This window comes from Chiloscyllium plagiosum, unplaced genomic scaffold (assembly GCF_037043375.1).
Source record: "Chiloscyllium plagiosum isolate Xiang-an unplaced genomic scaffold, Cpla_swu_hap1 HiC_scaffold_53X, whole genome shotgun sequence".
NCBI lineage: Eukaryota > Metazoa > Chordata > Chondrichthyes > Orectolobiformes > Hemiscylliidae > Chiloscyllium > Chiloscyllium plagiosum.
In genome coordinates, this window is record NW_028270191.1 from 22,578,083 (window position 1) to 22,603,025 (window position 24,943).

The 24,943-nt window shown below is 43.7% G+C and overlaps 1 protein-coding gene across 2 annotated transcripts in view; it reads left to right on the plus strand.

The window, feature by feature from the left end:
* The first annotated feature begins 1,172 nt into the window (after window positions 1–1,172).
* smarcd1 (SWI/SNF related BAF chromatin remodeling complex subunit D1) overlaps window positions 1,173–24,943 on the plus strand; it is a 51,082-nt gene continuing 27,311 nt past the window's right edge. Inside the window, exons 1-4 of one of the 2 annotated variants that reach the window (XM_043681799.2) lie at window positions 1,173–1,345; window positions 18,013–18,206; window positions 23,725–23,767; window positions 24,451–24,573. In XM_043681799.2, coding sequence (XP_043537734.1) covers window positions 1,181–1,345; window positions 18,013–18,206; window positions 23,725–23,767; window positions 24,451–24,573 — 525 coding nt within the window. In that variant the 5' untranslated portion in view covers window positions 1,173–1,180. Of the gene's footprint in view, window positions 1,346–16,045; window positions 16,347–18,012; window positions 18,207–23,724; window positions 23,768–24,450; window positions 24,574–24,943 lie in introns of those variants that run through there. The other variant, XM_087985596.1, reaches the window with a different exon arrangement.

Genomic DNA, 24,943 nt, shown 5'->3' on the forward strand with positions numbered 1-24,943 from the left:
ATGCTTTCCTGTTTGCCCATATATCCACCATTGTTCTGTATTCACGTCTCATGCTAACATATCCTTTCTTTTTGCTGAATATGTATTTTCTCATTCCTGTTCTGTATCAGAATTTATACTTGCAGAAATAACATTAATTCATTTATATCCCACACCTGCACATATTTCCACTTCTGATGACAATTTCATTCTCTTTGGAAAGCCTTCATTGAACCTGCCTCCACCACAACCTCAAACAGAGCGTTCCAGACCCTAACCACTTGCTGTGTGAAAAGCATTTTCATTCATATCACTCTTGCCGCTTTTGACAATTATTTCCTCCCACAGTCCAAAGATGCACAGGTTTGGGTGAATTGTTCAGAGATCTGTGGGTTAGCTGGGGAATGCATGTTTACAAGGATGGTCTGGATCTGCGCAGGATGTTTTCAGGGTGTTGGTGTGGACTTGATAGGCCTGCTTCCACACTACAGGGATTCTACGATTATTAAAAGTAGATGCAGTGTACTCATTTGGTACCTCAGTCATGCATAGATCCCACATTCTGTCCCTAATTGATTTATCCCTTCTCTTCATGCAATTTTGTTATTTATATAAACTTTTGCATTCCCTTCTAAGTTGACTGCCAGACTCTTAGTATACTTTCGATTTGCCTCCCTTTCTCACTTACCCTTCGTACTTTCTATACAACAATTAACAAAATTTCTCAATGGTCAGGCAATACTACAGCTGTATATAACTCGCTGGGAAAGGCTTGGTTAGCCCATGGTCTACACAAAAATGCGAGACAAAATCAATCATGTGGATTTGAATCTTCCACCAGTTCTTGGGGCCTTCCTCACCTTTCAGACTTCAGCCATAGGATGGCGCTGCTTCTGGAGTTGAAGCTCCAGCCTGAGGGTGACGTTGCTTCTGATCTTCAGTCTCCAGCCGTAGGGTGGCGCTGCTTGTGGATTTCAGTCTCCAGCCGAAACGTGGCGCAACTTCTGGAGTTCAGTCTCCAGCCAGAGGGTGGCGCTACTTCTCGAGTTCAGTCTCCAGCATGATGGTGACGCTGCCACTGGAACTCAGTCTCCAGCCGGAGGGTGGCGCTGTTTCGGGCGATCAATTAACGCATGCGGGCTGGGCCGCGTACCGGAAGTAGTGTTGTCGCTTTCCGGTGCGAAAGAGTTCCTTCTCGAAAATGGCGGCGCGAGGATTCCAGACAATGAGCCCGGGCGCGGCGGCTGCTATGGCAGCGGGTCCGGGGCCTGGCCAGGGGCAAGGGCCGGGGCAGGCCCCGGGCAGGATAGCAGGAGCTCAGCAACAGAACATGTTTCGCTCGGCCATGCCAGGCCAGGGATACCCGGTAAGTAAGGGGCCGGGATATGGAACTGTGTGCAGTGCAGGGGATGAGGGGGGAAGGCGAGGCCCTTGTTCTGGCCAAATGAGGCCTCATCCCTTAAATCCAACTGGCCACGGCCAGCAAACTTCCTCTCTCGCCTCCTGAATTACATGGTTGGTCTTTCGACACCTGAGGAGAAAGTGAGGTCTGCAGATGCTGGAGTTCAGAGTTGAAAAATGTGGCGCTGGAAAAGCGCAGCAGGTCAGGCAGCATTCGTGGAGCAGGAGAATCGACGTTTCGGGCATGAGCCCTTCTTCAGGACACATTTCTGATGAAGGGCTTATGCCCGAAACGTCGATTCTCCTGCTCCACGAATGCTGCCTGACCTGCTGTGCTTTTCCAGTGCCACACTTCGATTTTCGACATCTGACCTGACCCTAGCTGCTTTTGTTTCCTTCAGTTGGATAATCGACTCCATCCCCTAAGGCTGCTTCACATTCTTACCTTGCTCTTTAGGCCAGAAAATAACGCCTGGTTTATAATGCCTTGTGATTATTTTCCGACAGTTATGTAAGTTGGAAAGATTGTATTGTTGAGTCATGTTCAGATTTGACATATAATTTGGAAACTAGTTGTGGTTAAATCTCCACAGGATGCTGATGTAAGAAGCCTGAATTTAAAAAGAGAAAAATACTTGATGCTCTCAGGGGGCCCATGATTTTGACCGAATCGGAGAGAATTTGTTTAAAAGTGGCTGATGCAGCTGACCTATTGAGCAGTTTAAAACATTTCCTGTCCTGTGTTGAAATACAGATGGTTGATGAATGCAATTGGCTGAGAGGATTAGGTGTAAATTGGGCAGACTTGATTCTGTTTCTCATGGGCTGATACTGAGAATGCTAAATCACCACGAATTGGCCAGCAAACATTAAAAGGAAAGGAAACTTGTAATTATTTCACCAAATATCTGAAAGTGCTTTTGATGAGTACTCTCCATAATAGCAGAGGAAATGTGGTAATCAATTTGTGCACAGGAATTTTGCACAAACAGCATTGTGATAAACCGTTTTAGTGATGTTGATTAGGGAATAAAGATTGCTTCAGACTGTGGGGAGATTGCTACTGTTCTTATAATCACAGAAGAGCCATTTGACTGTGCTGGCCCTTTGAAGGAGCAGTTCGCTTCATGCCACTTCACTGCCTTCTCTACCTCATCCTGCAAATACCTCTCTTTCAGATAATGGTCTAATTCCTTTTTGAAAGCTTCAGTTGATCCTGCCTTCACCACACTTCCAGACATTGCAGTCCAGATTCTAACCACCAGCTGTGTCAAAAAGTAACTTTCCATGTGTCCCCATTGCTTTTGTCAGTTGACTTAAATCGATGTCCTCAACTAACTTGATCCTTCAACTAATGAGAATGGTTTCTTTCTCTGTACTCTGTCCAGACCCTTCATTGCTTTGAACACTTTGATCAGATATTCTCTCAAGCATTCCCAAGGTGAATAGTCCCAGTTCTAATCTGGCACGAGATCAACTTGATACACCACCTTCCCAAAATCTAGGCCCAGCCAAATCTTTCTCATTGGACTCAACGAACTAAAGTAGAAAAATTCTCCTGAACGCTGTCTTTGAGCTCTTGTGTGTTTCTGTCTGTTACACTACTATTATTTTAGTCTTTATTCAGATTATTAAAGTCCTCCCATTATAACTCCTCTGTAATTCTTGCGCTCTGTTATTTCCTTGCAAATTTGTTCCTGTACATTTTTCCCACTGGTTTGTGGCCGATAGACTACACCGAGCAATATAATTAGACCTTTTTTTGTCCCTTAGATCTAAAACAAGACTCTGTCATTGACACCTCTGGGAAATACACTCTCTTCAGCACTGCAATATCCTCCTTCATCTGTATTGCTACCCTTCCTTGTTTCCTTTTTCTATCTTTTCTGAACACCTTTTATTAAAGCATTCCTAGCATCAAGTCCTTCTACAAGTTTAGTCTTTATTACATCATATTTCTATATGTCAGTTTGCACTTGATGCTCACTGGTCTGTACATTTCCAAATGTCTACAATAATCCTAATTTAGACTTGATTCCTTCCCACTTACTCTGACCCCACCTAATTCATTACTATTTGCTATTCTAGTGCTATCTGTTTCTACCTCGTGCTCTCTGCACCTCTGCCAGGTTAGTTTAAATTCTCATTAATGGCATGAGCAACTCCCCCTGCAAGAAAGTTGGTCGCGGCCCTTTAGGAGCAACCTATCTGGACTGTCCAGCTTCTATGTGTTTTATTTGCCGAGGGGATTTGCTGGCTGGGCTGGCATTTATTGTCTGTCCCGAGTTGTCCTTGAGACCGGTGGTGAGCTGCTGCCTTGAACCACTGCAGTCCACGTGTGTAGGGAGACCCATGATGCTGTTCGGGAGGGAATTCCAGGATTTTGACCTAGCGACCCTTAAGGAATGAGAATGTTTCCCTATCAAAATGGTGAGTGGCTTGGAGAGAACTTGCAGTGGGTGGTGTTCCCATTTATCTGCTGCCGTTATCCTTCCAGATGGTAGTGGTCATGGGTTTGGAAGGTGCTGTCTAAACAGCCTTGGTGAATGTCAGCAGTGTATTCTTCCCCTCACGCTCCTGGTTCTAGGCTCCACAACCAAGGAAACATCTTGCCTGCATCTTTCCTCTCTATCCCTTACGAATTTTGCAGGTTTCTCACTCTTTGAAATTCAGAGAAATGTCCTGGGAACAAGTCTGGTGAACCTGCACTGCACTCCCTCTGTTACAATAATACGTTTCCTGGGATAAGGGCGATCAAAACTGCTCACAGTTCTCCAGGTGTGGTCTAACGAAACTCCTGTATGATTGAAGCAAGACTTCACTACTCTTTCAATAAAGGCCATCATTCCATTAGTTTGCTTCACTTGCATGCTTGCTTTCAATGCCTTGTTGACAAGGACTTCAAGTCCATTGCACATCTACACTTAAGAAATGCTGTCCACATCTGTTTTTCTTACCAAAGTGGATTATTTCTCACTTTTCCACATTGTGTTCCATCTACCATGTTCTTGTTCAATCTCTAGTCTGTCCAAACCTTGCTAAAAATAGTTTGCATCTCCTTTACAACACACATTCCTGCTCTGCTTTATATTATCTGCAAGCTTGGAAATATTACATTTGGTTGCTTAGTCCATACTTTTTATGTTTGATATTATTTTTCTAATCAACCCTTTTGGCGATGTTATTACACAGTTCTGGAGCAGGTGGGACTTGAACCTGGGCTTCCCCAGCCCAAGTATAGGGACAGTACCAATGCGCCACGAAAAGACCCTATAATCCCCTCTTCCAAATCATTGATATATATTGTGAACATCTGGGACTAAGTACAAGTCCTTGCAGTACTCCATTAGTCACAGTCTGTCAGTGTGAGAATGACCTCTGTGTTCCTACTCTGTTTTCGGTCTGTTGGCTAATCATTAATCCATGCCAGTTCATTACCTCCTATATCATATGCTCTAATTATGATAAACTCCCCCCACAGGAAGTTGGTTATCAAAAGGCTTCTGAAAATCCAAGTGTACTATATCTATTGATTTCCACTTTTTCAATTTTGTTCTTAACATTGTCAAAAAAACCTCCACATTTGTCAATCACAATTTTCCATTTGCAAATCCCTGCTGACTATACCCTTTTGTTATTATTTTCCAATTTAAATGATCACTTATACGTTTAGAATATGAAACCTGGAGTTTAGGGCCTAGATACCAGAAGGGCATGGCCACTGCTGCTGTAATGGCCAATAAAAAAGGGATGTGCAAAAGGCCAGAATCGGAGAAGTGGGAGATCTACTTGAGTTGAGATTACTCAACTAGGGAAGGGAAAGGCCATGGAGGGATTTGAAAACAAGGGTGAGCGTTTTAAAATGGCTGAAATGGGAGGTTAGTGTAGGACAGTGAGCACAGGGGTGCTATGTGAATGGAGCTTTGCACGAACTTCGGATGATCTCAACGTTGTGGAGGGTGGAAAATGGACAGCTGCTTGGGTGTCGAGGGTCGAGAGGTAACAAAGGCATGACTCAGGCATGTGGTAGCAGCCAAACTGGGGCAGGTGCTTGGCTGGGTGATGTACTGAGGTTGAAGTAGGCAAGATGGAGTTCAACCCTGTCAAGTGTGAGGTTGTCCATTTTGGAAGGACAAATAAGAATGCGGAATGCAGGGTTAACGGTAAGGTGGAGGAGCAGAGGGATCTTGGGGTCTATGTTCATAGATCTTTGAAAGTTGCCACTCAGGTGGATAGAGCTTGTAAGAAGGCCTATGGTGTATTAGCGTTCATTAGCAGAGGGATTGAATTCAAGAGTCGTGAGGTGATGTTACAGCTGTACAGGACCTTGGTAAGGCCACATTTGGAGTACTGTGTGCAGTTCTGGTCGCCTCATTTTAGGAAAGATGTGGAAGCTTTGGAGAGGGTGCAGAGGAGATTTACCAGGATGTTGCCTGGAATGGAGAATAGGTCGTACGAGAATAGGTTGAGAGTGCTAGGCCTTTTCTCATTGGAAAGGCGAAGGATGAGGGGTGACTTGATAGAGGTTTATAAGATGATCAAGGGAATAGATAGACAGTCAGAGACTTTCTCCCTGGGTACAACAGAGTGTTACAAGGGGACAAATTTAAGGTGAAGGGTGGAAGGTATAGGGGGGGATGTCAGGGGTAGGTTCTTTACCCAGAGAGTGGTGGGGGCATGGAATGCGCTGCCTGTGGGAGTGGCAGAGTCAGAATCATTGGTGACCTTTAAGCGGCAATTGGATAGGTGCTTAAGCTAGGACAAATGTTCGGCACAACATCGTGGGCCGAAGGGCCTGTTCTGTGCTGTATTGTTGTATGTAGTCTATCTATATATAAGGTTGTGAATGAATTTGCTTCAGCTTTGGTCAGTGATGAGTTAAAATGTCCCACTGTTGGAGGAAAGCATGTTTACTGACCGTACGTTTGTCAGCTTTGTGGGAAGCCCTGCTGTGTTCCTCTGTGGGCTGGGTGCAGTGGAGAATCAAAAACCAGATCAGTTGATTTTCTTCTGTGTTCACGCGTGCTGGGCTACGTTGGTTTAGCTGGATGAATGTTTGAGCAGCAACTGGATTGAGTTCTGAGAGAAACGTGTTCAGTTGAATGATTGACTTCACTGAGGGCAAAAGTTCCAGTCTGTCTGAGGTCAGTGGAAGGCAATGATCAAGGTTGAACGATGTCCCAGTGATTTCCTGAACTTTAGTTAAAATTTGGGCATCAGAGTTTTGCAAGTATTATCTCCATGTGTCTTTCTTCGGGAAAATTCAGATGAGTTCACACGTTCTTTGCAAAAGACATAAGTATGAAATTTATCACTCGTCTGAACTCTTTGTGAGTTACTTATAACTTTTGTACATCTTAGCTGTTTCATTTTTTTCAAAGAACTGCTTTCTATGAAGTCTGTCTCACTTTCCATCTGTCAGCCTTGTTAACTGGGTTGAGCAGTTGCAAAAATTGACTGTTTAAGGAATCAAAGAAGAAAAGGCCTGCATTACTGTACTGTCCTTCACAATGTCCCAAAAGTGCTGGACAGCCAGTGGAGTGCTCTTTGAAGCCTGGTCACGGCTATGATGTAGGAAACTTGACAGTCACCTTGCACTCAGAGAAACCCTATGGGCAGCAATGTGCTACTAAGCAGATCATCTGTTTCAATGTCATTGATTCACATCAGACTGGTTTGCCTTATCATCCGGACCACTTGAGGGGCCGAATAGCTTGCTACTCCTATTTCTTATTTTTTGTTGTTGTATGAGGAATCTGTATTGTTCAGTGCATTGAGGAGATGCCCCTCCATGTCCAAAATATTACTATGGGATATTTTCTGTGCAAGAGTAGACCAAGCATTGGTTTAACATCTCATTGGAAAGGCAGCAGGTCAAACACCCCCTTGGTACTGTAGTGGAGTGTCAGCCTAGATTTCTGGCTGGGAATTCTGGACTGGGATTTGAATGGCTGTGAACAGCAGGTCCACTGACCCAGTTGAAGTGAAAATAGGGCTGACTGTTGTCCAGTGACCCCCTTCTGGAAAGCTGATGTGGAGTAATATCTACTGAAAACAGGATTGTCTCTGGCTGTGATTCTCCCTTGGAGGTATTGCCTGCTGGCAGTCACTGGGCTCAGATGCAGGCAGTAGCAGATGTCTGGTGCACATCGGGAAGAATAGTGCCTTCCAAAAGATTAGAACTAGGAAGCATAGAGTGCATTTGTTGGTGCCCAAAGCCAGTTCAACTTTCATTACTTTGTTCAGTTGGGAATTCTGATGGGACAATACAACATGAAAGATTGGGATTATAGTACAATTGCGTGACCTTCCATTATGCAGCCCTTATCTCGAGCAGCTTTTCATTCCTTTGTCAGTTTTCCCACAATGGTTAACACCATGTTGAATTCTGTTTTAATGTTGAAGTTTTATTTGTGCAGTCCTGTGGACTGTGGATTTTAATTTCTTAATTGTGCTGGTCTGCTCATGTCAGAAGCATATCAAAATTGTGACAGTCGACTTCAGCCACTTTGTTTGTGATTAATATGTCAAGCATTCCATTATATATTGCTGTCTGAGTGCACAATCAGCCATTGTCATTTACTTGGGATTAATTTTTAAAATTGTGAAGCTTGCTCATTCATATCACTGACATGAAAGTGACACTGCAGACAGGAAAGCATTTGTTCATATTGATTTTTTTTAAAATGCATTTGCTCATGTGCTTGATTATAGTTTGCTGAAATAGCAGTTTTAGGAATCACTTCAGACACTGGCTGAACCAGGTTCATCTCAAATATATTCTCCTTTTGATAAAGATTATGCTAGGATTCTGCTTCCTGATGATGCCAGTGACTGGTATCTATCTGGGAGCAGAAATCTACTCCCACCAACTTTTTTCTGCATCATTTTCAAGCTTTCATTTTCTTCAGTCAATGGCCAAATGTGTTTCTTTGAAACAGTTTTGAATTCTGGCCATCCGTATAAAGGTAATGGCTTCAGTGCAGATCTGAGAGAGTATTGAATCATCAATTACTCTTGTCTTTTTCAAGAGATTTCAAGCTTAAAACCCCTGTCTTATTGATCAAGTGGTTTTGGAACAGTTCTCTGGCACTATTCAAGTAAGTTCACGGAGTCAGAAGATTCTGGGTTCAAGCCTTACTCTGGCACTTGCACAAAAATCAAGGCTGATGCTTCAGTGCAGTATTGAATGGGTGTTAATCTGCCACCCCTGCCTTCCCCCTCAGGTGGATGCAGAAGAATTCTTGCATTGTTTTGAAGAACAGTTACATTCTCCCTAATGCTTTGGCCAATATTTATCCCTCATTATCATTGCAAAAACAGATTATCTGTTTGTTCTCACGTTAGTGTTTGTCGGAGCTTATTGTGCATAAATCGACTGTTGCATTTCAGTGCAACAGTGACTTGGCTTCAAAACTATACCATTGGCTATAAACCACTTTGGAATATCTGTTGACCATGGAGGTTGCTATTCCAATGCAATTCTGTGTTCTATCTGAGCTCTGACCAAAATTCTTCACTACACCATTGCCACCAGTATCCTCGTCTGTCATTACTGGTTGTGTTATACTGGTTGTATAATAATGCCTGCACTTGAAAAGTAATTTGGAGACATTTGGAGATGTCCAGATCACCTTGCACTGTACGAGATTGTCTGGAGCATGCAGTACTCATCTCGGCTGCTTGCTTACTGTCCCTTTGCAAACTCTGCTATGCTGGACCACACCAAATGTCTTCCCACTGTTTTGCTTTTATTTTTCCCCCTCCCCCTCTATCCTCCTGACAAAAGGTGCTGTTGTCTCTACCTCAGCAGTGCACTGCAGTGAGGCTCGCTCTTTGTGAGAATTTTAAATCGATGGCTCCTCATCGCTGACCCCTCAACCAGAGGAAATGACCTTTGTTACCCAGTCAGGCCCTTGGTGAGTTCAAAGCCTCTAAACTTTGTCATGGCCTTCTCTGCTGCAGTGTGGCCCCTTGCGTCTCTGACATCTCTGCCTAGCGATAGTTTTTATCAAGGATTCAAGGTCGTGCTAATAATCACAGTTGATTAATTGCATTTTCAAATGTTAAGATGTTAGCTTCTTCACCATTTTCACATTCGGTGATCGGATGGTTTCCATCTGGAGACCAGATCCTTTGGAAGCTGAGATCTCTACCTTTTCTGGCTGCCTGCCTCGAGAAAATGGGTGAGCATCTGGATTAACAATTGCCTCAATCGTGGTCATCGTACTCAGAATGACACAGACCTCTCGCTGTACCATTCATCTATTCAATTAAAAAGAAATAGGCATCTCAGACCAGAGGTTCAATGTGCTAAAACAAATCAAATGCACACAAATCAAGCCCAGTTAGAAAAGAAATAACATAAAAGTAATAAGCTTGTTGAGATAAGAGATACGCAGGCACTAAAGTTGCAACGGCCTTGCCCATCAGTCTGCAAGGCAATCAGATTTAAAACAAGCCTTTGGAAAAGAATCCAGTGGCAAGAGGAGACACTGAATGTTAGCAGACCCAGCCTTCTCATGCCGGTTAGCAACAATGTTGGCTTGGGCCATATCATTCAGATGGGGAGGCCTGCTTGGCTTATATGAGCCAGAAATTTGCAGAAAGCTCTTCAGAAATCAGGACAGTGATTTCAGGGGACTTCATGTTGTTAACATCAGGGCGTGTTGAGCATAATTCTATCAAAGGACAGAATGATAAATGTTACAGTTTCATGTTATTTAGAAGGAAACCTGAGAAATCATTGTAAAGGATGACAGTGACAGTTTTAGTGGAAGTTAAAAGTCACACAACGCCAGGTTATAGTCCAGCAGGTTTATTTGGAAGCATTAGCTTTCGGAGCGCTGTTCCTTCATCAAATGGGCACAACCACTTGATGAAGGTGCAGTGCTCCGAAGCTGGTACTTCCAAATAAACCTGCTGGACTATAATCTGGTGTTGTGTGATTTTTAACTTTGTCCACCCCAGTCCAACACCGGCTCCTCCACATTACAGTTTTGGAGAAGTGTAAGCTAACCTGAGACAGTCAAAATTAATCTGTAAAACACTGATTTTATTTTGAGTTGAACAGGATAAATCATAAAATACAGATGCAGAAGTCTGTAGGGTGGCTAATGTGGTAAAGAATAGTCTCGTAAGTATAGACCAGTGAGCCTGACGTCTGTGGTGGGTAGGTTGTTGGAGAAGATTCTGAGAGACAGGATTTAGATGCATTTGGAAAGACAAAGACTGATCACGGGTGGTCAATGTGGCTTTGTGCGTGGGAAGTCACGTCTCATTAACTTGATTGAGTTTTTGAAGAGGTGACCAAGAAGATTGTTGAAGGCACAGTGTAGACACTGTCTATATGTACTTCAACAAAACATCTGACAGAGTTCTGCATGGTAGGCTGGTTAGCGAGGTTAGATCACATGGAATCTGGAGGGAGCTAGCCAATTGGATGCAAAATTGGCTGTAAGTTAGAAGACAGAGGGTGATGGTGGAGAGTTGTTTTTCAGACTGGAGGCTTGTGACCAGCAGTGTGTCGCAAGGATATGTGTTGGATCCACTGCTTTTGCCCATTTATATAAATGATTTGGGTGTGAATATAGGTGGTATGGTTAGTAAGTTTGCAGATGACACCAAAATTGGTGCTTTAGTGGACAGTGAAGAAGGGTTATCTGAGTACAACAGGACCTTGATCAGATGGGCCGGTAGGCTGAGGAGTGGCAGATGGAGTTTAATTTAAATAAATGTGAGGTGTTGTGTTTTGATAAAGCAAACTAGGGCAGGACTTCTACAGTTAATGGCCGAGCCCTGGGGAGTGTTGCTAAATGAAGAGACCTAGGGGTGTAGGTGCAAAGTGAAGTAGCAGGTAGACAGGGTGGTGAAGGTTAGATAGATTAGATTAGATTCCCTACAGTGTGGAAACAGGCCCTTCAGCCCAAACAGTCCACATCGACCCTCCGAAGAGTAACCCACCCAGACTCATCTCTCTCATGCACCTGGCACTATGGGCAATTTACCATGGCCAATTCACCTGACCTGCACATCTTTGGACTGTGCGGAGCACCCAGAGGAAACCCACACAGACAGTCACCTGAGGCTGGAATCGAACCTGGGACCCTGGTGCTGTGAGGCAGCAGTGCTAACCACTGAGCCACCACGTGAAGAAGGCACATGGTATATTTGTCTTTATTGGTCAGTGCACTGAGTATAGGAGTTGGTAGGTCATGTTGCAGCTGCACTGGACATTGGTAAGTGCACTTTTAGAATACTACATTCAATTCTGGTCTCCCTGCTATAGGAAGGATGTTGTTAAACTTAGGGTTCGGAAATGATTTACAAGGATGTTGCCAGGTTTGGAGAGTTTGAGCTATAGGGTGAATAGGCTGGGGCTTCTTTTTTTCCTGGAGTATTGGAGACTGAAGGGTGACCTTACAGAGGTTTATAAAATCATGAGGGGCATGGATAGGGTAAATATCCAAAGTCCTTTTTGCCAGGGTAGCGGAGTCCAAAACCAGAGGGCATAGATTTAAGGTGACGGGAAAGATTTAAAAGGGACCTGAGGGGCAACATTTTCACAGAGGGTGGTGTGTGTATGTAACGAACTGCCAGAGGAAGTGATGGAGTCTGGTGCAATTACAGGATTTAAAAGGCATCTGGGTGGGGACATGAATAGGAAGGGTTTAAGAGGGACATGGGCCAATGCTGGCAAATGGGACTAGATCAGTTTAGAATATTTGGTCAGCATGGATGAGTTGCACCAAAAGGTCTGTTTCTTTGCTGTCTAACTCTAAGTAGGCCATTCAGCCCATTGGGTCTGCTCCACCATTCAATGAGATCATGGCTGATCTGACATCCTCAACCCCACTTTGTTGCCTTTACCCCATAATCCTTGATTCCTTTATTGATTAAAAATCAGTCTGTCTCAGTCTTGAATATACTTAATGACCGAGACTCTGCAGTAAATAATTCATTGATTCACTATGCTCTGAGGGAAGACATTCCTTCTTATCTCTGTCTTAATTGTGCAGCACCATCTTCTGAGATTATGCCCTGTGTTCCTCGACTGTCCCACCAGGGAAAGCAACCATTCCACATCTACATTGTCAACTCCCTTAAGAATCTCGTATGTTTCATTAAGTATATTCCAATGAGTACAGGCCCAACAGACTAAACCTCTCCTCGTAAGACAGTCCCTCCATATTTGGTATCAGTTCAGTCAACCTTCTCTGGACTGCCTCCAGTACTAGTATATCTTCTCTTCAACAAAGGACCCAAAACTATTTGTAATGTTCTTAAGTGTGGTCCAACTAGTGTCTTGTATAGTTTCAGCATAACTTCCCTATTTTTATACTCCATTCCCATTGAAATTAAAACTAGGAAATGCAGATTGCGGTAAACTTGGACATGTAAAGTGTGTTTGGCTCTGTACTTAAGACACGAGGTTAAAGGCAAGGATAGATCGGCAGGACAAGTATATTAATGTTTTTCAGATTGCCAACCTGTGTTAATCATGTGCCCCAGAAATTTGTAGTGTGTCATTCTATGAGGAAGAATGCTGGAGGACTAAGTTAAACAGAGTGGATAGGGAAGTGGCAAATGAATTTTGCAGTTGACGATTAGGTCATTGTACAGTGTTGGGCAAAGAATTCAGAGCAAAAATATGCCCGAGCTGGTGAAATTCTCAGGGCACTGAAGGATTAAAGAGGTCAGGAGATGGGGTTACAAAGAAGCAGGCTTGCAGATATCACTGGACTAGCAATCCAGAGACCCAGGCTAATGCTCTGGGGTCAGGGGTTCGAATACCTCTCCAGCAAATGGTGAAGTGTGCCTCAATAACATTTAGAATTGAAAGCTAGCTTAATGGGGACCATGCAACCATTGTTGATTTTGCTTAAAACTCCATTTGGTTCTCTGAGGTCCTTCAGAGAAGGAAATCTCCCATCCTTATCTGGTCTGGCCTACATGTGACTCCAGATGATAACAATATGATTGATTTCTTAACTGCCATCTGCAATGGTCTAGGAAACCCCTCAGGTCAAGTGACAATTACTGATGGGCAATGAATGCTGGCCCAGCCAGCGATACCCATTTCCCACGAAACAATGATATTTTTAAATATTGCAGGGTTATACATTAACAATGTGGGCTGGGGGTGTGTGGTGGAAAGTAGTTAAATAAGATTTGAGTTGATTGCTCTGGCATAGACGTGGCATATCGAAGAGCATCTTGGTCTGAGGCTGATGCTGCAAGATGAAAAAGGCTTTGATTCTGGAAGAAAAAATGATGACTGCAGCTGCTGGGAGTCTGAAACCAAGCTCAGAAGTCGAAATCAGTAGATCACACAGCATGAGATGGGGATGGACAGGAGCCAGTGAATGTTTTCGAAACTTTCCTCGGCTGGCATAGCGCTACAGTTTGTCAGTGATAGTGCTTTGGACTGCCCCAATGGGTGTAAAAGGCACTATGTGAATGCAAGTTCTTTTTATTTCAACTTGATTCAGAATTAGTGACCTGAGCTAATTTGTAGACAGTCATCCTGAACACACCTTTTGAAGAAAGAAACTGATTTCAATTAACTGGTGCCTCTGATTTCAACATGCTACACATTAAAATGAGTTGTCTACTTTCTTTTCCTGTAACTTAAAAGTTCTGATGTTTCAACACAGTATTTTCCACGTATATCAGTGCATTGCACATAGCGTTTCGCACGGCTTCTGGTTTCACTCCTTTACCTGAGTGACCATGTCTGTGCTGAAGTAGCTCTAGACATTGCCTCTGGCCATTGGATTATATTTGGTGCCTGGGAGTAGTCTGTAATTTGCAAAGCATATTTTGGAGGCCTTTACATCTACAGCAACAAAATCCGCTGCCATCTCAGGGGCAAAAAAGTGCCTGGTTATCCTTTTGTTGATGGTGTTTACTGGTAGAATCTCAGTGGGGGCTATTGCAGATGGGTTGAGGTGATACTGTAAGGTGAAATGTTTGCGGCTCTGGGCTTGGACCCAGAGTGTCATTTGAGTGCACTTTTAGTTTCCAGCTTAGAATGAGATGGGAAGATGGAAAGTTTGAGCCGAGTGGCGAGAATGTTCCTTCTGGAGAGCGAATTTAGAATTTAGTGGTCACTGTTCCGAACTAAGGGATGCCCCGTTTAAAACATATATTAAAAATCTTTTTCTAAGAGTCATGAATCTTTGGAACTCTCTTCCTCAAAAAATTTTAGGAGCAGAGTCCTTGAATGTTTTGTAAGATCAAGATAGATTCGTCCTTGATAAGGGGGTGAAAGGTTTTTTGGGGTGAATGTAGAGTAATCAGATTAGCCGGCATCTTAATGACAGAGCAGACCCAAGAAATAAGCCAGTGTTCTTGGTCTTCATTCTACTTCAGTGCAAGGTGCAATTTGTTTAAATTTGAGGCCTGGGGGTCCTATTGTTGAGTTTAGTGCTCATATTGACAAGATCAAATCCAGGCACTAGAATGCTCTTGCCTGTGCAATGCTGAGAAACAATCGGTCTTTGTTCTTCACGCTTGGGTTGTAACAGTAGATCATACTGTGTTAATTAGAAGTAAATGTGTTGTAGGTTGTACTGTTAAATTCTGAATGAAGCAACTAATTTAATACGCTTGGATCAAACATTTTAATAATGTCAAATAGAGAATGGTGTCCCTTTAGCTGTGGCTTGCTTGACTCGGTGCCAATGTAAATGGAGCAAAAGGAGCTAATTTGACACCCTTTATTTCCGATGATACTGCTGTGTCGCTGCACACTTTCTGCTTTGTGGGATGATTGTTGATGTCTTAGCCTCCTTCTAGCCCTCCGTAAAACACTTCTATCAAGCAACCTTTTGACTCATCCCTGCTCACCATTCCTTTAGAAACAAAGAACTTGCATTAATACAGCGGCTTTCGTGAGCTCAAGATGTATCTAGTGCTGGTTTACTGATTACAGCCAAGGGAGGAACAGTAGCCGGGACATGGGGGCGAATTTCCAGCACTCTGAATAGTGCCATTTGGTCTATTTTTCTGACCTAAGAAGGAAGATGGGGCTTTAGTTCAGCATTCCTTCCCAAGGAAGGCACTTTCAACGGTATAGTCTCTCCCTGGGATTGCACAGAAGCATCAGCCTAGATTCGGTGCTCCAGTCTCTGGAATTGGAGCTTGAATCCATAATCTTCTGTCTTAGAGGCAAGAGTACTGAGCCATGGCTGACACCAAGCAAACTTCGTTATCTATGAAAATGACCCAAAAGAGCAAAGCTTGACACGTTTGGCATGGTTTGAGAAGCATCTCAAATGTTTTTCTTAGTTCAAGGCACTATGTGAATGTAAACTGTTCTGAGTGTTGTTTATCAGCTATTTCTCGAACGCATACCTTTTTTTGCTGATCTGTCTGCTGATGAGACAGTTTTGAAATGTATTACTCTTTATTTGAAATTCTCTCTCCGGTTAAATGGTATTTAATTGCACCGACTGAGTGGCTATTGTGGCAATTTTCAAGGCTTTTCCCGAACACCCTTTTGCTGCTGACAACTGTTTTGCTGTGTGCAGGCAGGGTCTTTTATTTCCTCTTTTGAGTCTTGATGTTAATTAGCTGAGACCTGCAAGAGCAGTAGTATGGAGCTGAAAGGCATGCACAAGTGACGTGACAACTGCTGGTACAAGGTCTTTCATTGATTCATTTCTTTGTGGTGTTTAGAATGCACATTGTAGGGCCTTGGACTGAACAATATGACGGCGTCTCCTGAAATGTCACTTGCTCCGATAGTTTGCTTTTTGATTTGCTGGATTTCTTATAAAGTTGAGGCGACTGCTTCTTCCCCACAATAAAATGTCGGATGCCCGAGAGCGACAGCACCAGCTTGCTAAACGAGGGTGCAGTAAAGTGGAGCGTGGCTCACGGACAAAGGGTGTTTGAAAGGGAAGCGTGGCATGCAGTCAGCAACCAGGAGTAAACTCTTTGAATTTCTTGCTCACGGTTTGGTAAGGGTTTGTTTTTTTTAAAAAACTAACGAGGCTTTTTAATTCCAACTGCGGTGGCAGGTTATTATCAATTGTAATGCAGAATTTTGGGTGTAGAAGGTTATCCCATCAACTGACTCCGGCCCTAAAGGAGGAAAGGGCTGTGTTGTTTCCCAGGTTGATGCATTGACTGCAGAATCAATTGCAGTCTTCTGTGCAGCAGACTGAACAATTGGATTAATAAGATACATGCCTGTACTGGCACAGTGGCTTAAATTGTCCAGCAATTATTTTTTTCTTTCCCCCGTGCGACTCATTTCCAGTGGCCGTTTTTGTTAAGGTCCCCCACCCCCAACCTCCCAATTTGCCCTCTTTCACCGCTCCCCCGCTGCCCTACAAACGGGATTTTCCTATTGTAGCTGTCTGCTGTGGAGAGAATGAAGCAGAATTGCTGACCTGTCTCTTTTGTGTCCTTGTAACGGAATACAATTCAGATGAAACTTGTCAGTAAATTTGCAGATTTTTAAATGTAACTGTATGAAAGCACCCTCCCTCCCCCCCTCCCCTCCCAACCATCACCCCCACCCCCGTTGTACTGCACCTTGGCATGGAATATTGACAATATTGTGGTCTCTGGCCAACATATTCACCCCCACTCCCGTCTGCCATCTTTTCTAAAAATAGGTCTTTAACCTGTCAACTGAAGTACAAGTTTGATCGGGCATCTTATTCTCTGTAATTTGTCATTCCCCTTTATAGCAATCACCAGGTCTATTGAATCTTTCCCATTGATCATTTCTTGCGGGACTTCCCAAGCCCAGCATGGACTTGAGCTCTGAGGCAGCGATAGCAATTTCACAGCTTTGACTGATTTTTGGCAGCTGCGATCTCCCCTTAAACCTTTGGGGTTTTTTTTGTCTATCGGTGGGCGTAACCTAAAGGGCTGCTCTCTGTGACCCGATTGCTGCTGTTGCTGCCAAAAATTGAGGCTTTTTTTTTTGTAGAAACCCTGCCTTCTCCACGCCTCCCCGAAACCCAACTCCTGCTCTCCCTCTTCCTTCCCTAGCCACTCCTCCACAGTGGAGAATTGAAGCCCCATCTCACTGAAGAACTGAAGGTCCCCACCCCCGAGGACCTCTAAAGCTTTGGTTCAGCAGCACTCGACCTGTCTACCCCCCCCTCCCCACAAGATTTTTCTCTGGGGCCGCACGCAGTTTAGATTAGATTAGATTAGATTAGATTAGATTACTTACAGTGTGGAAACAGGCCCTTCGGCCCAACAAGTCCACACCGACCCGCCGAAGCGCAACCCACCCATACCCCTACATTTACCCCTTACCTAACACTACGGGCAATTTAGCATGGCCAATTCACCTGACCCGCATATCTTTGGGGTCACACGAGGAAAACGTTTGGGTGCCTCTAGTTTAGCGCACAAGACTATGTTGCTAACAATTTTAGGTTTGATACTAAAATGACAGATCTTGTGTCCTGGAAACTGACCTTGCTGCTGCCTTTCCATCGTGCCATGGATTTTTGTTTGTTGAGGGATGTGCTAGGCTGCACTGGATGAATGCTGAAGTTGTATTGCCTGTGTCATCTAAGGTGTTTGTTTGCTGAATCCAGCCCCTCGTGACAAGGTCGCAATCTTTCCGATGTCTTATTTTGTTTTCTTCTTTTTGACTAGCGCCCAGGGATGCCTCCAGGCAGCCGCATGCCACCTCAGGGTGCTTCTATGGGTCCGCCTGGTCCTTCGTATGGGGGGAGCCCAGCTGTGCGACCAGGAATGCCTCAGTCAATGATGGACCAGTCTCGCAAACGGCCAGCACCTCAGCAAATTCAACAAGTGCAGCAGCAAGCAGCCCAAAACCGCAATCACAAGTAGGTCGAAGAGCTTTTAAATGCACTTTCCCAGATTCGGTACAACAGATGTTGCCATGAGTGATGTGCTTTGAAAATGGTCACCTTCTGTCAGACGCACCAGTATTGTTCTTGTGGTCCCTGGAATAAAACTTTGGTTCATTTTCACCCCTGTGGAGTGCTCACTCATTCAGGTTGCAGTTCCATGTGCATCAGCAGCCTCCCAAAAACCTCACCCGACTGCGCTTTTAAAATTTCTTTTGTGATGTGCATGTCGCTGCCAGCATCAGGATTTGATGCCGAAACCAAATTGCCCCTGAACTGTGTGGGTGGCTACACCATTGCCAGAGGGTAGTTAAAAGTCACACATAGGCCAGAGCAAGTAAGGATGCCACATTTTCCTTCTGTTAGCGAACCAGATGAGCTTTTCCAACAATTGATCGAGAATAACTTTAGATGTGTTAATTGATTTTAAATTCCACCAACTGCGATGGTGTGATTTTAGCCCATGTCACTAGAGCATTAACCTGAGCCTCTGGATTACTAGTTCAGCAACATTTCCACTCTGCCATAAGAAGTAGGAACAGGAGTAAGCCATTCGGCCCCTCAAGCCTGCTCCATCATTCAATAAGATCATGGCTGATAAGACATTCCTGACATTAATTTTCCTGCCCTTTCCCCATTACCCTTGATTCTCCGAATATTCAAAAATCTTTCTCAGCCTTAAATATTCTCAATGACTCTGCCCCACAGTGCAAGGAGTTCCAAAGACACTCAACTCTCTGAGAGAAGAAATTCCTCCTGATCTCAGTCTTAAATTGGCGCCCCTTTATTCTGAGACTGTGCTCCTCTGGTCGGAGACTCTCCCATGAAGGGAGATATCCTCTCAGCACTGACCCTGTCAAAGCCCTTCAGAGTCCTACATGTTTCAATGAGATTACCTCTCATTCTTCTAAATTCCAATAGGTAGAGTTCTGCCTGCTTAACCTTTGTTTATAAGACAATCTTACACCGGGAATCATCCTAGTGAACCTTCTCGGGCATGCCTCCAACGAAATGATATCTCCCCTTAAATAAGGGGACCAAAACGGTTTACAGTACTCCAGATGTGGACTGACCACCTTGTACATTAGATTAGATTACTTACAGTGTGGAAACAAGTCCACACCGACCCGCCGAAGCGTAACCCACCCATACCCCTACATTTACCCCTTACCTAACACTACGGGCAATTTAGCATGGCCAATTCACCTGACCTGCACATCTTTTGGACTGTGGGAGGAAACCGGAGCACCCGGAGGAAACCCACGCAGCCACGGGGACAACATGCAAACTCCACACAGTCAGTCGCCTGAGGCAGGAATTGAACCCGGGTCTCTGGCGCTGTGAGGCAGCAGTGCTAACCACTGTGGCACCGTGCCGCCCACCTTACAGTTACTGTAAGACTTCCCTACTTTAATCCTTCAATGCCCATGAAATAAGGGCCAACATTCCATTGACCCTTCCTGATTACCTGCTGTCCCACTGTGTGCTAGTTTTCTGTATTTTGTGCTCAAGTCCTCCCAAGTCTCTCTGTGTCGCAGCCTTCTGCAGTTTGTCGCTATTTAAATCATATTCTGTTCGTTCTTCCAAAATGAACAACTTCACGTTTCTCCACGTTATACTCCACTTGCCAACGTTTTGCCACTTACTTAACCTATCAATATCTCTCTGTGAACTGTTTGTACCCCTCTCACAACCTGCCTTCTAGGTATTTTTGTGTCATCTGCAAATTTAGCGACAGTACATTCACTTGCTTTCTCCAGTTCATTAATACTTGTTGTAAACAGTTGTGGTTCCAGCACTGGTTCCTCTGGAACCCCACTAGTTACAGATTATCATCCTGTAAAAGAATTCCTTATTCCCACTCACTGTTCCTGCCCATGAGCCAATTCTCTCAATCCACACCAATATGCTACCTCCAACACTGTGGGCTCTTAACTTATGATTTAACCTTTTGTGAGGTACTGTCATCTTGTTTTCTCCCCCCCCCCCCCCCCCCCTCAGTCAGAGCAAAACGCTCAGAGACGCAATGTAGTTTTACCTCCTTCATCTTTATTCTGGGCCCTGGAGGGCAAGAGAACCATCGCCCATGTGCACTGGGACATGAGTTCACGGTCTTCTCTCGAACAACAGTTTCTCAATGAACTATATCGTCATTTTACAGGGAGGAGCATCCGGATAAGGCAACATACATATTAACTGGGTGACCGTTACAATCAACGAGTTTCAATAACCCTTTCCTGTTGTACAATGAATGTTCTTAACCTTGTTAACTGGATTCATACAATGGATACGTTCTCCTTGTTAGCTGACTTTGCATACTGAATGCTTCCAATATGGTTAACTGGCTCTACATAATGAATGTTTTTCCACCTTGTTAATCCATTACCCTTGCCTCCAGCACCCCATTGTTAACTGTAAATTCTTATCTGATCTGCGTCATGCTCAGCTGAACCTCTTGTTTCACAAAACTCTGAACTTACCTGTTTCCCTGTCTGCTTATACCCTATACGCATTCTCAGTACTTTGTAGAATGCCTTCAGGAAGTCCAATTACAACACATTTCCTGGTTCCCTCTCTCCAGTCTGGCTGAGACTTCCTCGAAAAACCTGAATAAAGTAGCAGACGCAACTTCCCTTTCATGACGTCATGCTGACTCTGATTAAATTATGATTTTCCAAATGTTTTATAACTTCCTTAATAATTGGTTCTAACACTTTTCCAGCAATAGATGTTAGGCTAATTGGCCGATAGTTACCCACTTTTTGCCTGCCACCTCTTTCGTGCAGAGGTGTCACATTAGCAGTTTTCCAATCCTCTGGTACTTCTCCAAAATCCAACAAATTTTGGAAAATTACAGCCAATGCATCCACTGCCTCTGTAGCTACCAGTTTTAGGATCCTAGGATGCAGGGCTAGAGAGCATATCTGCCTTTAGCCCCATTAGTTTATCTAATTCTACTATTATGGTGATGGTACTTAATTCTTCCCCTGTATTCTTTAGTATTGATGGAATGTCTGAAATATCTTCTACTGTAAAGACTGATACACAATATCTGTTTAACTCTGCCATTTCCTTTCCTCTCCCCAGCTTCATTTCCTAAGGGGCTGATCATTTTAACTACTCTCTTCGTTTTTATGAATTTAAATAAGCTCTTATTGACAGTTTTTCTATTCCTCATTTATTTTCTGTCTTTATTATCTTTTCAGTCCTGAATTAGATTAGATTAGATTTGGTTTCTGAATTTATCCCAGTCTTCAGGGCTATCGCTGACTTTGGCCTTTTTATGTGGTTTTTCTTTAAACATAATACTCTCCTTGACTTCCTTGGTTTACCCCTCTCTTAGAATCTTTCCTCCTTACTGGGATGTATTTTTGCTGAGAGTTATGACTGCCTTCCTTAAACGTCTACCACTGCTTGCTTGCTTTCATTCCTGCTAATCAATCGGCCCAGTTCACTTTAGCTGACTCTGTCCTCATTTCGTTGTCATTCCCTTTAAAGTTAAACATACTTGTTTCTGACCCAAATTTCTCACTCTGGAACTGAATATTAAGTACCATCATGTTATGATCATGGCTTCCCAGGGGATCCTTAACTTGGGGGTAATTTATTAAACTTACCTCCTTACCCAATACCAGAAGTTGCGTCTGCTACTTTATTCAGGTTTTTCGAGGAAGTCTCAGCCAGACTGGAGAGGGGGAACCAGGAAATGTGTTGTAATTGGACTTCCTGAAGGCATTCTACAAAGTACTGAGAATGTGTATAGGGTATAAGCAGGCAGGGAAACAGTTAAGTTCAGGGTTTTGTGAAACAAGAGGTTCAGCTGAGTATGACTCAGATCAGATAAGAATTTACAGTTAACAATGGGGTGCTGGAGGCAAGGGTTAACAAGGTGGAAAAACATTCATTATGTAGAGCCAGTTCACCATATTGGAAGCATTTAGTATGCAAGGTCAGCTAACAAGGAGAACGTATCCATTGTATGATCCCAGTTAACAAGGTTAAGAACATTCATTGTATAGCAGGAAAGAGCTTGGGGGTCTCTGCTATTGATACTCGTTGATTGTAATGGTCACCCAATTAATATGTATGTTGCCTTATCTGGATGCTCCTCCCTGTAAAATGACTATATAATTTATTGAGAAACTGTTGTTCAAGAGAAGACAGTGAACTCGTGTCCCAGTGCACATGAGGGACATGTGTTCATTTCTTATTAAGTGTTGTCCTGCCACCAGCTCCTCTAAGTTCAGGAAGCATTGGCTTGCTATTCTGCTGTGAAAGAACCAAACTAAGCATACGGCAGTTCAGCCTGTAATCGCCATCCATATCTGCGCACCGGGTCAGAGCTCAGCAGAAGAGGCTAGCTGATTTCTTTTTTACATCACTTTTCTCTCAAGTGCAACATACTATAGCACCCATAATTGCTGAAAATTTTGATGCTACTCAGCTGTCTTAGTAACGAACATAATACTTTTGCAGAGGCACAATGACCTGTTTCAAATAATAAAATCATCATCTTTCACACTTTTGCAGTGCTGCACACCTGATGTCACGTATTCAGCTGCTTCAGTTATTTGATCATACTTGTCTTTACCATCCATTAGCATGGAAAAACTGACATTAGAAATGACCCAAATGGCTTAGTGAATAAATGCATCATTTGTTGTGCAAACAGCAGACAATTTTTGGCTTTTTTAAAATCAGGTGTCTTAGTTTTGATGTAATTTAATCATTTCGGTGATTGGCCGCACTGAGCACAGACATGCAAGTGGTGGGGGGCTGTAGTTCAGAAGATTGACCACTGCCATGCGCTGAATCAGTTGATTTTAGCTGGGGCAGTAGTTCGGGAGCTAGCGGCCCCATTATACTCCTGGGATCATTTCTCTGGTCATGATCCAATGACTTACTGAAACGCACAGATATGTTAGGATTCAACTTTGTTATACGATCTACTCCCCATGAGCTCAAGTAACCTGCTGACGGTCATTGCCTTGATTCCCACATAAAATATAGCTACTTGAGAGAGGAGGTGGGTGGCTGCCTACAACTTTGAGCTTTTCTCCAGTAGTGGTTGGTCGAGAGTCTTGTTGCTTTTGGGGGCTGGGGCACCTTAGGTTAAGGGGCTGAAGGAATGACTGCCAGTCAATAAGGGAAGGAAGGATGCAGCAGATGGGGAGCCAGTTGGAAAGGAAAATGCTTTTATAAACATTAAAAGTCCGTTGAGATTCAAGTCCTTCAATAATGGGGATGATTGTGTGGTCTCATTTCGACCTGATACTTGATCAGTTTTGTGATGAATTTGCGTGGCTTTCTGGGACCACAGCTCGTGTTTCTGTACTTTAGCTTTTGAATGTTTAAGTGTCTGTTTATGACAGTTCCTTGTACTACAAATGGCTAGTTTATCCTGCCTGTGTAACTAAACTGCCTTCTTTTCAGAGTGTCTGATTTTGGAAAGTATGTTGCCAGGGTAACAAGTTTATTCTTTCTTTTTGAATAGTGCAAAGAAGAAGAAGATGGCTGATAAAATTCTACCTCAGAGGGTAAAGTGCATCCTTAATTTTTTTTGTAGTTAAAGGTTTTCCTACACCCTGCTTTTTAGCCGAGGCAGGTAATCCAAATATTTTGAACTTTTCTTTTCAGAAAAGTGATTTTTTGGGGGGGGGATATCATAACTGAAGGCAAGCTAGGTGAACCGTTTGCAAATCTTTGTCTAATTACCATGTATGAAGTGACCCCTCAGACCTAGGGCAACACAACCTTTTGGTTCAGGATTGATGTGCCCAGGCATCTGCACCCACTGGAATCTGGGTTCAAATCCGAATCAGAGCATTCCGGTTCCGCTTGCAACAGATGCTGAGGAGAACGGAATGGAATCGGCCACTCTGATGCAGGCAATCCTTTGATCATTCCAACTATTTAACTGGAGGAAATTGTGATTCATGAAAAACTGGATGTTGGGCAAGCAGTTTGTACGCAGAGCAACAATGGGCAGTGGGTGGGTAGAACTGTGTATCAGCAGGGTCCTTTTCCTCACTGCAGGAGATTCTGTGACTACACCCGAGCAGATAAGAGTGATACTAGGCAAGAGGTGCGTGTGGTCGACCATGTCAAAAGCTGCAGGCATGTGAAAGGCATCGTCAACAAGGATGTTTGTGCCTTTAAAAGCAGCAGTTTTGGTGATCATCATGATGAGTATTGTGGTACGATATGCATTTCGTTATAGATTCGGGAACTTGTGCCAGAGTCTCAAGCCTACATGGATTTGCTGGCGTTTGAGAGGAAGTTGGACCAGACTATAATGAGGAAGCGCCTGGACATCCAGGAAGCACTGAAAAGACCAATAAAGGTAAAACATGTTGGACTACTTCTGTTTTTTGTTACCTATCTGTACTTTGCCCCACTAAAACCTGACCTTTCAGAAATCAGGCTATCACCTCCAAACAAATGTCGAGAGCTGGTGCTAAACCGTTTGTGGATGGAATGAGAGTTCTTGAAACTCTTCAGAGTGAGGGTGGTAGGACAGGTCACTAATGTTGTCAAGAAGACATGTCGGATACTGAGGCCAAGAGAATGAGCACGGGGTTGTGGTCGATCGCCAGCTGAGAATTATGCACAGACCTGGTTGATGCATTACATGAAGGATGAATTGCACTAGAGAGGGTACAGAGGAGGTTTAGGAGGATGTTCCCAGAATCGGTGACATTTAGCAATGAGAA